At 56.0% G+C, this 14,010-nt stretch overlaps 1 protein-coding gene across 1 annotated transcript in view; it reads left to right on the top strand.

Moving 5' to 3' along the window:
* MAST3 (microtubule associated serine/threonine kinase 3) overlaps positions 1 to 14,010 on the top strand; it is a 37,585-nt gene that overhangs the window by 15,421 nt on the left and 8,154 nt on the right. Inside the window, exons 3-17 of the mRNA XM_008576711.1 lie at positions 2,413 to 2,501; positions 2,580 to 2,652; positions 3,379 to 3,457; positions 3,903 to 4,063; positions 4,267 to 4,342; positions 4,777 to 4,986; positions 5,078 to 5,179; positions 5,431 to 5,563; positions 6,746 to 6,804; positions 7,215 to 7,300; positions 8,303 to 8,511; positions 9,230 to 9,368; positions 12,756 to 12,888; positions 13,099 to 13,294; positions 13,396 to 13,505. Coding sequence (XP_008574933.1) covers positions 2,413 to 2,501; positions 2,580 to 2,652; positions 3,379 to 3,457; positions 3,903 to 4,063; positions 4,267 to 4,342; positions 4,777 to 4,986; positions 5,078 to 5,179; positions 5,431 to 5,563; positions 6,746 to 6,804; positions 7,215 to 7,300; positions 8,303 to 8,511; positions 9,230 to 9,368; positions 12,756 to 12,888; positions 13,099 to 13,294; positions 13,396 to 13,505 — 1,855 coding nt within the window. The remainder of the gene's footprint in view (positions 1 to 2,412; positions 2,502 to 2,579; positions 2,653 to 3,378; positions 3,458 to 3,902; positions 4,064 to 4,266; positions 4,343 to 4,776; positions 4,987 to 5,077; positions 5,180 to 5,430; positions 5,564 to 6,745; positions 6,805 to 7,214; positions 7,301 to 8,302; positions 8,512 to 9,229; positions 9,369 to 12,755; positions 12,889 to 13,098; positions 13,295 to 13,395; positions 13,506 to 14,010) is intronic.

Genomic DNA, 14,010 nt, shown 5'->3' with positions numbered 1-14,010 from the left:
GGCGGTGGCCGCGGCGGGCCACCGCGTGCGCCAGCAGGGGATGGGGGAGAACACTGCGGGATCGGGGTAGACCCGGGGTTCCCAGGCGCTCCCCTTCTGCTTCCCGTTCCCTGGACTGGGGTGTCTGTCCGTCGGGGTCGCAGCTGCGGTGGTGACGGAGGCAGCAGCGGGTTGGGACTGAGCCAGGATTCGAACCTGGGTCTCTAGGGCCGCGCAGACCCAGGGAGGAGCTTCTTGGAAAAACTGAGGCTGGTCTGTCCCTAGGGCCCATTCAACGGAAATGTTGGCTCAGAAGCAAATATTTACTGCAGGAGGCTGGCGCGTGGGTGGGATGTCAGGAGCCCAGATAGTTGGTGTTGACTGGAGGCAAAGCCTGGGGTTTCTTGGAGTCTCAGTTTCCCCATCTGAATATCAGAGAGGCTGAGGGAGGGCTGTGGACTCTGCTGGACCTGGGTTCAAATTTCCGCTGAGCCACAGTCAGGTTGTGTGACCTCATCCAGTTCCTTAACCTCTCTGTGCTTGAGTTTCTCTTTGGTGCTGGACTGGGCATTCCCGGAGGGAAGCCCAGGCAGTCTGGACAGAGGAACCAACTGCTGAAGTACCTTGAATGCAGAGTTGAGGGCTTAGACTCTCCTCCAAGATCCTGGGGAACCATGGAAGGGCTTATGGGCACCACAGGGGTGGGGTGCAGGAAACTGGCCTCAGGGCTTTCTGTCATGTCCTTATTCTCTGTTGTGTTCTGGGTCTCACTAGGACAGTTATTGAGTGGCAGCTTCTTGAAGTCCTGGGCTTCCTCCAGGGAGGGTTGAGCAAACAGTCAGCACTCAATAGATGCTCAGGGAGTGATTGGATGATGCCTAATTCTCCTTTGAGACCTCAAATTTGGCTGTGCTTCTAAGAAGGCTTCTCCTGACAGCAAGCGAGAGGCCAATCAAGCGTTTTTCCCAAATGCTGTTGGAAGCAGCAGGTGCTGCAGTGAGGGCCCAGGGGTGCAGCCTGGGAGAGAGGAACCAGGTGAGGGGCTGGGAGAGGATGTGGGGACTGGCCAACGTGTGTATGTTGGCTCAGGGTAGGGTGGGAGGTTTGGCAGGAAGTTTTGCAGGAACCTGTTGGTTTCGTTTTTGCTTCTGCACCTCAGGCTGGGGAACAATCCTTGTGGCTGTTGATGTCTGTGGGCTCAGTTTCCCAGTCTGGGAAATGGGTGCAGCTGGTCTCTCCTACCTGTGGGGCTTGTTGCAATTGGCATATGTCAGCGACTTCATTCCCTCAGGAGGCACTGCCTGCACTCTCACCACGAGCCAAGCCCGTGAGCGTTGTCCAGAGACAGACAGCAACGTACATACCCACCACAATTTACCCAGGGCCAGGCCCAAAGCCAAGTGCTGTGTGTGGGTTTCATCGAACCTCCCATCATCCTTTGAGGTATACAGATGAGGAAACTGAGGCTCAGGAGGCAGCCACATATGCAGCCGTGGACAGGCTGGGCCCCTCCTCCCTCCCACCTGTCCGCCGTGTCCTTTGCCCGTCACGCCCTCCCATGCCTTGGCCTGTCCTGTACCTTCTGCCCAGGACACTGTCCCTGCCCTTCTGAGGCCCCCAGGCTTTATCTCACCTTCTTGCCAGCGGCTGAGCTGCGTTGGCGGCTTAGGGTGTGTGGGCTGATGCACTTGTCGAGAGAGCAGAGCCGTTGCTGGGTGACTGCTTTGGGGGGCGGGGGACGGTGTCACTCCCAACTTCGTTCTGCCAAGGCAGGGGCTTGGGCCAGGACCCCGGTGGTCAAGGAAGCCGGGCAAGGTGTGAGAGGCCAGGCCGGGGTTCTGGCAGTCGGAAGGAAGCTGGGGCAGAGGGAGGGACATCAGCAGGACAAGCAGGACAGAACCCGACTGTGAAGGATGCTGACTGTAGGGTTTTTAGTTGGGTCAGACTGTGGCATTTTAGGGGCATCTTGGGGAGGACTGGGGTTGCCAAGAGATTGGGGCAGCAGTCTCAGGGAATGGTGCATAGAATTAGGGGGTCTGCTTCCACCTACCTGTGGAGCCCCAGGTGCTGTCTACCCTCTGCCTGGCAGTGGCCACAGTGTGGACAAAGGTGTGGGGTGAGATCATGAACACAAAAGCCTGAAATGGTGGGCCAGGGGCTCCTGGCCACATGCAGTGGCCACCATTAAGGCTGCAAATGCTTCGTGCCACCGCTGGCAATACCAGCAACGGCAATAATTTCAGCAATGTTTATCAAGTGGTGACTCCCGCAGGGCACATAGGGAACCCAACCGAGGGGCAGGGTGGGAGTGGCATGCCCAACTTCCTGTCTCGCTCCAAAGCTGGCCGCACGTGTGCGCTGGGCTGGGCACGTGGTCCTCTGAGCCCTGAGACCTGGGCCAGCCACCTGACCTCATCCCCTGCTCCCCCACAGCTGCCGCAGTGGGAACCGTAAGAGCTTGGTGGTAGGAACACCCTCGCCAACCCTTTCCCGGCCCCTGTCACCGCTTTCAGTCCCGACGGGTGAGTGTGGGAGCAGCAGGTGGGTGCTGTGTCCTGTCTCCACCCCTGCTGACTCAGTTTCCCCCGCCTCCTCCTCAGCAGGCAGCAGTCCCCTGGATAGCCCTCGGAACTTCTCTGCTGCATCGGCTGTCAACTTCCCTTTTGCCCGGAGGTAAGTGGTCCCTGGCTTCGGGGGATGGTGTCGGCACAACTGGCAAGGGGTCAGGCAGGGGCATGCACTTGGTGGTTGGATCTGCCTCCTCACTGGCATTTCCCCCTCCCCTGGCCCCTGCCTGGCGGTGGCCTCTCCCTCTGACTTCCACCCTTGGCACATGCACGGCCTCCTGCAGCCACATCCCACGCATGGACAGGTAACTTCAACCAGCCCTCGGGGATGAAGGGGACACAACCCAGCCCATTACCTCACTAAAAACGTCACTAACTCACTTAACCAGAGCAGACGGAGCACCTGTTGTGTGCCAGGCTCTCATGTCACTTATTCACTCAACAACATTTATTAAGCACCTGCTGTGTGCTATGCCCTGGGCTGGGAGGCTGAGGACATGGCCATGAATGGAGGCTAGACTCTGGCCCCTTGGGAGTGCCCAGTCTGGTGAGGGCGGTCAGTGTGTACCCCAGCAGCTACAGCTCAGAGGGTGGAGCTCTGCTGGGGGACACACTGGCCACTGGGGTCAGGGAGGGCTTCCTGGATGAGGTGTGTGAAGAACTAGGTGAGAGCACACAGTGGACCCGCTCAGCCTTCCTTCCTGTTCTCGGCCTTTTCAGAAAGTCCTTCCTCCAACGGGGCCAGAATCTGCTAGCCATGGCGTCCACCCTCGGTCCCCACGAACCACAGGCACCAAGCCTTCCTTCCAACTCTTTTGTTCCCTCTTTCCAGGGCAGACGGCAGAAGATGGTCTCTTGCGTCTCTCCCGTCTTCTGGCTATGGAACCAACACACCGAGCTCCACCGTCTCGGTACCCACAGCCCTATCTTGGAGGGTGGACAGTCGGGTACAGGGTTGGAAGGATACATCTTTGGTTTTTTTCAAGGTGTCAGATAGCTGTCAGCAAACATCCTGACTGCCTCCTCTGTGTCACATTCTGGCAATGCAGGGCCCCCTGAGAGGACCAGCCTTGGCCCCAAGGAGCCACCAGTCTGGGGGATACAGACATTCCCAACCCATGGGGTCAGAACCTGGCCAGAGGGGCACATGGAGCTGCCAAGGGGGCAAGCAAGAAGGGCTTCCTAAAGGAGGGGGCATCAGAGCTGGGGTTTTGAGAGATACAAAGCAGCCAGGCTGAAGAAAGAGTATTACTGTCCAATGGCTAGCAGATAGCCTGGGCTGTGAGGGGTGGTGCTGGAGTCTTGGCTGTGGCACCGACCGTGAACCCATGGCCCTGATCCCCTCTTCCCCGCCAGTCGAGCTCATCCTCCCGGGAGCGCCTCCACCAGCTTCCCTTCCAACCCACGCCGGACGAGCTGTGCTTCCTGTCCAAGCACTTCCGCAGCTCAGAGAGTGTGGCTGATGAGGAGGGTGGCGGCCGGTCACCCCGCCTTCGTCCCCGCTCCCGCAGCCTCAGGTGGGCCAAGACCTCTGGCCCCAGGCCCAGCCCCTCCCTGGGCTGGCTTGGAGACCCACTCTGTGACCCCTGCTCCCCTGTGGCCCTGACTCTGCCCAAGCCTGGTCTCTGACTCTTGTCCTCAACCTTGGCTCAGGGGCCCCCACCCCCTCCCCTGGGCTCACTCTTGGGTCGCATGTCACAAACCAACCACCCCCTTTCAGCCCGGGACGCACAACAGGGACCTTCGACAATGAGATCGTCATGATGAATCATGTGTACCGGGAGAGGTTCCCCAAGGTGGGCAGCGCCTGGTGGCTGGACCAGCTCCAACTCCCTGCCACGTTGCTGTCCCTCCAAAGCACTCTGTCTTCCTGGTTGTGCCCCCAATCTGTCCATTTCTGTCTGTCCCCATATCTCTATCTCAGACCCAACTCATGTAAGTACATCGCTTCTCCTGCGCCAGTCCTCCCCTCCCTCCCCCATCCTATCTCTTCTCTCGCCCTGACTGTGCCTCTCCTGCCCCCAGCTGTGCCTGTTGTCCCCAGCCTCGACCTCTCATCTCTATCTCAGACCCAACTCATGTAAGTACATCGCTTCTCCTGCGCCAGTCCTCCCCTCCTTCCCCCATCCTATCTCTTCTCTCGCCCTGACTGTGCCTCTCCTGCCCCCAGCTGTGCCTGTTGTCCCCAGCCTCGACCTCTGACCAGGTCACCCCGTCTCCCCCTGCCCAGGCCACGGCACAGATGGAGGGCCGTCTGCAGGAGTTCCTGGCAGCCTCTGTGCCTGGGGCCCGGCTGGCGCTGGCAGACGGCGTCCTGGGCTTCATCCACCACCAGATCGTTGAGCTGGCCCGAGACTGTCTAGCCAAGTCGGGCGAGGCTCTCATCACCTCCCGCTACTTCCTGGAGATGCAGGAGAAGCTGGAGCGGCTGCTGCAGGATGTGTGTGGGGGACTTAGGGCTGGGGGTCCCCAAGCAGGGTGGGGCAGGGCCAAGGGCCTGCGGGTGACGCCACCGCCCACCTCCCCAACAGGCCCACGAGCGCTCAGACAGCGAGGAAGTCAGCTTTATCGTCCAGCTTGTCCGGAAACTGCTGATCATCATCTCGCGGCCGGCACGGCTCCTCGAGTGTCTGGTGAGTCCCTTTTGGCATGTCCAGCACAGGCTCCTGGAGGGATACAAGAGACAGTCCCATCGTGCAGGGCTTTGAGAGGATCACAGGGTTTTGCCAGGCTTGGGTAGGCTTCCCCAAGGAGGGCTCAGGACCTGCGACCCAGGGGATGAGCTGGAGCCACCACAGAGGTTGCACAAGGGAAAAGAAACAGCATGTGCAAAGTCCCAGAGGTGGGACCAAGCACCGGTTGACCAGCACCCCTATGTCCCCAGGAATTCGACCCTGAGGAGTTTTACCACCTGCTGGAGGCGGCTGAGGGCCAGGCCCGGGAGGGCCAAGGCATCAAGACGGACCTGCCACAGTACATCATTGGGCAGCTGGGCCTGACTAAGGACCCCCTTGAGGGTGAGCTGGGGTGGGGGTGGAGTGGGGAGAGGAAACTGAGGCCTGCAGAGGTTGGGGTGGAGACAATGCCAGAACCACACTGTCCTTCACCTCTCTGCGGCTGTCCCCTTGGCCCCCTGTGGGAAAGCACCCCAAATTCTGGGGTCAGACAGCCTCGGGTAAGACCCCCTGACCTGCTAGGGCCTTAGGGCCTCTGTGTCTTCAAATGCCACATTGAGATGGGCCAGGATGCCTGGGGACCAGCATTAGCAGTGGCCTTCCCGTTGTCCTGCAAGTTCACAAATTGCTTTCCCAATATCATCTGACTGCGGCCCAGAGGTGGACGTGAGGCCAGACAGGGCAAGACGGAGCTGGTCAGAAACTCCCACAAATAGCCATGACAAGGGAACCAATCTGGTGCTAGAAGAGTATTGAACTTGGACCTGGCTCAGTCTGGAGGCGGTCAGAGGCTCTGGGAGGAGGTGATGTTCAAGCTGAGGGATGGAGGATGGGGAGGTAACCAGGTGCAGATCTCGGGAGCTAGGTGGGGGAATGGCAGAGGCAAAGGCCCTGAGGTTGGACCTGGCTGGAGGGTTGGAAAGGCAGCGAGGACAGGGTGTGGCTGGTGGAAGGAGGAAAACTGGGGGCAGACGACGGTGTTGGCAGGGGCCAGACACAGTCAGGGTCTTAACAGTGTACAGGGTTCACTGAGCATCATTGCTGTGTTAATCCTGGGACCGAACTGACGTTGCTCCATTTAAAGCCAGGGAAGCTGAGGCTCTGGGCAGATGAGGTCCAGGGGAGCAAACCCGGGTGTGCCAGAGGAGACCACGTTCCCTGAACACTCACCAGGGGCTGCCCCTCTGTCAAGCCCTGGGCCGCACCCTGAGCTGAGGAGGATGTGCAGGGTCGGGACCCAGAGGGATGTGTTTCAACCTGTGTCCAAAGGCCCAAGTCTGAGAGCCCGGGTTTGATCACAACAGTGATCCAGAGGCTGGGCTTCCCACTGGCCCTTCTAGAAGGCTCCTCAGTTGTTGCTTTGTCCAGACTCTTGGGTTTGATTCAGTGACAGTATCATGGGAGCTGGTCAGGGAGGCACCTCGTCCCCAGCCCAGGATGAGCCCCAGAGGCCTAGGGAACTCGCTGGGTGATTGAGGGGCCAAGCATAGAGGCCCCATTCAAGGCTCCTCCCTCATCTTGCAGAGGTGGTGCCGCTGAGTCACCTTGATGAAGGACAGCCCCCAGCCCCCGAATCCCCGGAGGTGAGTCATGTGGCTTTGGGGCTCTCCCACCTATCTTGTTCTTTCTGGGTAGACCAGGTAGCCACAGAAGGGGCTGGACTTGCTGAGGTTTTGCATGTAGTAAGCACTCGATAAACACCTGTGACTTGGGGAAGGAAGGTGGCAGCAAGTGGGACTGTCCCACCGTGGAGGTCAGACAGGAGAGGGCTGGAGGGGCACTGGAAAGGTGAATTTTGAAGGATGCGTAGGAGTTTGCTGGGAGGAGGACACAGCTTGAGCAAAAGCTTAGAAACTCGGAAGCTGAGCTCGAGAAGTTTAGATGGGAGAGGAATTAGCATCAGGCACCAGGACTGGTGGTCTGGAACTGGGGTCAGAAGGACCCTGGCCTGCCCTGCAGCGGGGCGGGACCCTTAGTCCTTGTTGCCCCCCAGAGCCGTGCCCTGGTTGGCCCATCACGGAGGAAGCCATGTGAGAGCGACTTTGAGACCATCAAGCTCATTAGCAACGGGGCCTACGGGTAAGTCCTCGGGTCCCCCATAGACTCATTTCTCAGATGCCCACGGGGATGACTGAGCCCCAGGCAGCCCTTGCATCAGCTTCCACCTCAGCAGGGCTCATGCATTCACCCTCATATGGCACTCAGGGAAACTGAGGGCTGCAAAGGAAAATGGAGACACACGGCCTGGCTGCTGCCTTAGACGGGCTCTGTCCATGATACCTGCCCCAGGAGTAGGGGTTCTAGGGGGTTGGGGCTGATCAAGGAAAAAGAGAGCAGTAGCATTCAGTGGGCTTTATTTAGGTGCTGCTTTGACAGGTTTGCACAGGGGACAGAGGGGAAATCTCAAAATAAGACCTTTGAGGCTAAGGTTTGGGGAGTTGCCATCCCAAAGGGGAGCGGGGCAAGGGAACTCCAGGGGGAGAGGGAGCTCCTGGGACTAGGTGGTGTGTCTCCATAGCACAGGTGCAGAGCCTCTGGGTCACAGTTCTGTAGGGCAGCAGCAGCTCAGGGTCATTATATCAACAGAATTTCTCTTAACTATGGCTAGGAGGTACTGGGTGCAGTTTCACAGCATATGCAAAGCAGGCAGGCTCTCAGTGGCTAAAATCCTGCCTCTTTGGGCTCTGTTTAAAACAAACGGATGTGTAAAAATTTGAGTTTGGTGCCAGTGGGCTTTTTGGGGGGCTGGGGTGGCTGGCTGGTAAGGGGATCCGAACTGTTGACCTTGATGTTATCAACCACTGGGCTTTTGAGATAAGGGTCTCAAACTGCAGTGAAGTTTGGCCCTCAGGGCCAGTACACAGAGAGGCCAGTATACAGAGGCCATCTGTGGCTCATTTATATGACACAAGGCGATGGTGGCTTAAACCGGTAGGGTGGCTGCTTTGGGAGAGGGGCCAGATATGGAGAAAGGATGTCCTCGGTGGAGGGCACAGCACAGGCAAAGGCTGGCCAGGTTGGGTTCTGAGGCTACTGGGGCCTCCATCTCAGGCCTTAACAAGCCCAGCCCCCCACCCCCAGGGCTGTCTACCTAGTGCGGCACCGAGACACACGGCAGCGCTTCGCCATCAAGAAGATTAATAAACAGAACCTGATCCTGCGCAACCAGATCCAGCAGGTCTTTGTGGAGCGTGACATCCTCACCTTCGCTGAAAACCCCTTTGTGGTCAGCATGTTCTGCTCCTTTGAAACCCGGCGCCACTTGTGTATGGTCATGGAGTACGTGGAAGGTACGGGCACTGGGGCTTGCATGCCTCCAGCAATGGGGAGCTCACCCCCATTCCACCTGGGAGAAAGTCCCTCATCGGATCAAGCTAGAGTCTGCTCTGTCCTCTGTGGGGTTCCAGCTGGCCTTGGGAGGACCTCGGGAACTACAGTGTGGGGCAGGGGGTCCAGCCATGGAGGGTTGGGGTGGGGGGAGCCCACAGAGGAGTGGGAGGATGAGACCCTTGGGGACAGAGGAAGAATGGACATCCTAGGCAGGGGGAAGTGGTGGGAACAGGTCTGGAGGCCAAGAGTAAAAGTGGGCAGGGGAGGTGTAGGTCAGAGGGCTGGGCTGGCCGGTTGCTCAGTTGGTTAGACCACAGTGTTGTAACACTAAGGTCAAGGGTTTGGATCCCCTTACCTGCCAGCCACCAAAAAAGCAGGGGGGGAGACTGGAAGGGTTGGGGGCCAGGGTGGGGCTTTGTGGGACCTTCGGCATGTACAAATACGAAGGTGCTGCTGGCAAAGGGAGAGAACATGCGTTTAAGGGACTGTGCGCTAACAGCTGCTGCCCTGCTGGGGAGAATCAGGAGGCTGGGTCTGCCCTCCCTTGACTCCCCACCCTGATTCAGGACAGACTGGGGACACTGCACGAGGCCAGGAAGGTGCACAGGCATCGGGCACGTCCTGAGAGGTGGGTCCAGGAGCCCGGGGCCTCCATGAGCCCTTCTGCCCTTCCCCCAGGTGGTGACTGCGCCACGCTCTTGAAGAACATGGGCCCGCTGCCCGTGGACATGGCCCGCATGTACTTCGCCGAGACGGTGCTGGCGCTGGAGTACCTGCACAACTACGGCATCGTGCACCGCGACCTCAAGCCAGACAAGTGAGCGGGCGTGCTCCGGTCCTCAGGGAGGGCGGAGTCCAGAGAGGCCGGGCGGGGCCCAGGAAGGCGGGGGCAGAGGCGGGGGGCGGGGCCCGGAGAGGCGGGGGTGGTGCAGGAGACAGGCTTGGGTGGCACAGAGGCTCAGGAGCCCCGGCTGCCGGAACTCAGTTGGCATCTCAGGACCTCTCCTGGCAGGAAGGCAGGGAACGTGCACATACTGAGTACCTGGTGTGTCCAGAGGAGAGGAGAGCAGGAACTTAATAGGCACCTGCTAAATGCAGGAAAATGGAGGTGCTACCGATCACGGGAAGGGGATGTGCACTTAGGATGTACACCCTGTGTACAGGAGAAGGAACCATGCACTCCCAGAGCTGCTACTGCACAAGGGGAGAGAGCATGCACTTATGAGGCACCAGCTATATACAGGGAACAGGGACACGCACATCGCAAAATCTTATATGTGAAGGAAGGGACCATGTGCGTCTTGAGCACCTGCTGTGTATTAGTGCAGGGATGAAAGGAAGAGAACATGTTTATAGAGCCTTCATCTGTTTGTTCTAGTGTCTAGTAAACACCTACTGCATGCCAGGTCCTCCATGTTTGACTGGGAGACACAGGGCTACCTGCTTTGTAAATCCTGTATAATTTTCAAAGCACTCTTGCCTGCCTTTATTGAACACCTGCTGTGTACAGAGGGAAGAGCCAGCATTTTACCTCTGGATGTAAGAACTGCATGTGTCTCAGAAACTGGCTGTGTGCAGACGTGAACATAAGTGTAAAGAGCCTTATGTGTTTTCAGGGCATGCTGTAGTTTGCAAGTGGCTTAAAAAATAAACCAAATGTGTGGCCAGCCCATGGCTCACTTGGGAGAGTGCGGTGCTGATGACACCAAGGCCACGGGTTCGGATCCCATATAGGGATGGTCGGTTAGCTCACTGGGTGAGCATGGTACTGACAACACCAAGTCAAGGGTTAAGATCCCCTTACCGGTCATCTTTTTAAGAAAAAAGAAAAGAAAATGAAAATAAACCAAACATATATTTGGCACCTGCTGTCTATACCTGGGCCTGTGCTTGGTGCTCTAAGGAGTCCAGACAGAAGTATAAATAACTCCTCACACATCGACGTTGGGTTTATAAAGAACATTTTTTTGGTCAGCATGTATTCATTGGGCACCAGTTATGTACAAGGTGAGCAGAGCAAGTATCAGACGATGACTGTGTGCCAAATTTTTTGTTGTGGTTGTTTTGGTGGCTGGCCAGTGCTGGGAACTGAACCGTTGACCTTGGTGTTGCAAGGCTGCACTCTAACCAACTGAACTAACTGGCCAGCTCCTCAGGCCCAAGTTTTTATTTTGTGGTCAGCATGCATTGAGCACCTACTGTGTGTGAGGGCAGGGGCCCTTTCACTGCTGGAGAAGTGGAAACCTGTTACCATCAGCCTCCGGGGGGGTCATCCTGGGGTGAGGTGGGGTCCAGGGAACAAGAGTTTCTGAGTCTTTTGAGAGTCTTGAGTCAGACCCCATGGCAGGACCTGCCCCTCCTGAGCTCAAGACCCTCATTTGTAAATGAGGTAGGAAGGTGTCCAGCTCCAGGGTGTTCAAGGAAAGATAGGCACCCACAATAGCACCTTGAGAAAAATATTTTTTCCTTTTCACTTTTGAAAATTTCAGATGTACCCAAAAGTCAATGGATGGTGCACTAGTTTGCTAGAGCTGCCATTTAAAAAGTGCTGCAAAGTAAGTAGCTCAAACAACAGAAATTTATTCTGTCACAGATCTGGAAGCTAGAAGTCCAAGATCAAGGTGTCAGCAGGGCTGTGCTCCCCTGAAGGCTCTAGGGGAGGTCTGTTCCAGCCTCTCTCCTGTCTTCTGGTAGTTCCTTAGCATAACTCCAGTCATCACATGGCGTTCTCCCTGTGTGTACGTCTGTATCTAAATTTCCTCTTTGCGTAAGGACACAATCATATTGGATGAGGAGTCACCCTACTCCAGTGTGACCTCAGTTAACTTATCACATCTGTAGTGACCCTACTTCCAAATAAGGTCATGTTCTGAAGTACTATGGTTATGACAACAAAGTATGGATTTGTGGGGACACAGTTTGAGCCGTAACAGAAGGGTTTGGGGTCCCTGCCCACTCCCCACTCCCATTTCCTCCTCGCCCCGTTGGTACCTCTCTCCCCACTGGATGATTTGAAGCAAATCCCAGGCATCATATCATTTCATTTGTAAGAAGGAAAAAATAATTTTAAAAGGAGATGTAGGGCCGGCCCGTGGCTCACTCGGGAGAGTGTGGTGCTGATAACACCAAGGCCACGGGTTCGGATCCCATATATGGATGGCCAGTTTGCTCACTGGCTGAGCGTGGTGCTGACAACACCAAGTCAAGGGTTAAGATCCCCTTACCGGTCATCTTTAAAAAAAAAAAAAAAAAAGGAGATGTAGTCCGTGTTCAAGAAACAAATGTTTTCTAGAAAGTAGACATGCCAACAGGAGTTCAGGGAACATTACTTCTCTTAATGGATGGCCCCAGGACTTGGTTTTGGGAGGTGTTGGCTGCACCAAAGTGTCTTTCCCACAAACTGTGTACGCTGTAGTTGCTCAAGAATCATTCCTTAAAAAAAAAAAAAATAGTGGATGCACACAGTAGATGCACAGAATTTTTTTTTAATAGGGCTAGGGTACACAGTAGGTACCAAATAAATGGTTCATTACACAATGGATATATGACATGAGTTTTCCAGAAATTTATTTTTAAGTGGCAGATATACCTAGGAGTTGCATAAAATGTGACTTTATAAAGCTGGTGCATATGATTCTATCTTTAACAAAACATTTAAATACAGTACTTAAGTTCACAGGAAAACTTAAACACAGACATATGTGGCACATGCACAGGTTTTCAAAAAGTGAGTGCATTCACCAGGTGCACAGAAATATTCCTTTATACAGCAGGTGCTCAAGATGTGTTCATTTTTCCACAAGGGGATGTAAACAGTAGGGGCTTGCAAAGTGTTTAGTTTGTTAAGATAACAATATTTATACAAAAATATACTGTAGATGCAACCAGCTGGTGTTGTGAGATGTTTTAACACTCAGTGGGTAGACACCGTGGTTCTCAGAAAGTTTATCTTTGAACAATGGAGTATACAGTAGGTGCTCAATAGCAACACCAAATGCACCCAGTGGATGCACAGAGATGTCTGCTTTGTAATACTGCTAAGACACCGTGGCTCTTTCAATAACGTGGCTGCACATAGGAAGTGCTTTCCGATCTTCTCTGGAGAGAGTCAGGCCTTGGCCAAGCTCTAGGGCCAAGTTCTGGGCGGTGCGAGCAGCCAGGGACCTCAGCCCCAGCCCTGAGCATGCCACCTGCCTGCCCACAGCCTGCTCATCACCTCCCTCGGCCACATCAAGCTGACCGACTTCGGCCTGTCCAAGATCGGACTCATGAGCATGGCCACCAACCTCTACGAAGGCCACATCGAAAAGGACGCCAGGGAGTTTGTGGACAAGCAGGTGGGTAGGCGGGCAGGTTGGGTGGGCCTGGGTGTGGGGCTGGCTCCCTTCCTGAGATGTGTAGAGACTTTGCAGCAAAGGGAGAACAAAAACTGTCCCTCCATAATTCCACCCACCCCTATTCCCAGAGTGGCGGCAGCCTCCCCGTCTCTCCTGGGGTCTCTCCCAGGCTGGGGGCTGGCCTCAGTTTCCCTCTTCTGCCTGGCCCAGGTGTGCGGGACACCTGAGTATATCGCCCCGGAGGTGATCTTCCGCCAGGGCTACGGGAAGCCGGTCGACTGGTGGGCCATGGGCGTCGTCCTCTATGAGTTCCTGGTGGGCTGCGTGCCTTTCTTCGGAGATACCCCTGAGGAGCTCTTTGGCCAGGTGGTCACCTGGTCCCACTTTGGGGCCTTTGCCGTGGGCGGTGTCCCCATCCAGCCTGACACACCCTTCCTGCATCACCACACAGCCCCTGAGGTCACCTGTTGGTGTCAGGTGGGCCACACAGACCTCTCTCTCCCACAGCACGTTCGGAACGCTACCACCACCTAGGCTCTGAGGACGATGAGACCAACGATGAGGAGTCTTCCACAGAGATCCCCCAGTTCTCGTCCTGCTCCCACCGGTTCAGTAAGGTGAGCTCTGGGCCCAGGACGCAGCCAGTGCTCAGGAAATATTCAAGATGTTTGTGTGTCTATCCATTTATCCTTTGGTGGCCATTTGGGCAGTTTCCACCTTGTGACACTTAATACAGCTGCTATGCTGGGTGGTGTTTTATAGTTTCACAAGCTGAACTTAAATTCCTTTCTTTGTTTATAATTTGATCAAAAAACCTAGGGCAAGCCCGTGGCTCACTTGGGAGAGTGCGGTGCTGATAACAACAAGGCCAAAGGTTCGGATCCCTATATAGGGATGGCCGTTTAGCTCACTTTGGAGAGCGTGGTGCTGACACCACCAAGTCAAGGGTTAAGATCCCCTAGGGCCGGCCCGTGGCTCACTCGGGAGAGTGCGGTGCTAATAACACCAAGGCCACAGGTTCGGATCCCTATATAGGGATGGCCGTTTAGCTCACTTTGGAGAGCGAGGTGCTGACACCACCAAGTCAAGGGTTAAGATCCCCTAGGGCCGGCCCGTGGCTCA

Source organism: Galeopterus variegatus, unplaced genomic scaffold (genome assembly GCF_000696425.1).
Source record: "Galeopterus variegatus unplaced genomic scaffold, G_variegatus-3.0.2 Scaffold1390, whole genome shotgun sequence".
NCBI classification, from domain to species: domain Eukaryota; kingdom Metazoa; phylum Chordata; class Mammalia; order Dermoptera; family Cynocephalidae; genus Galeopterus; species Galeopterus variegatus.
This window is presented reverse-complemented; position numbering and strand designations above follow the sequence as displayed.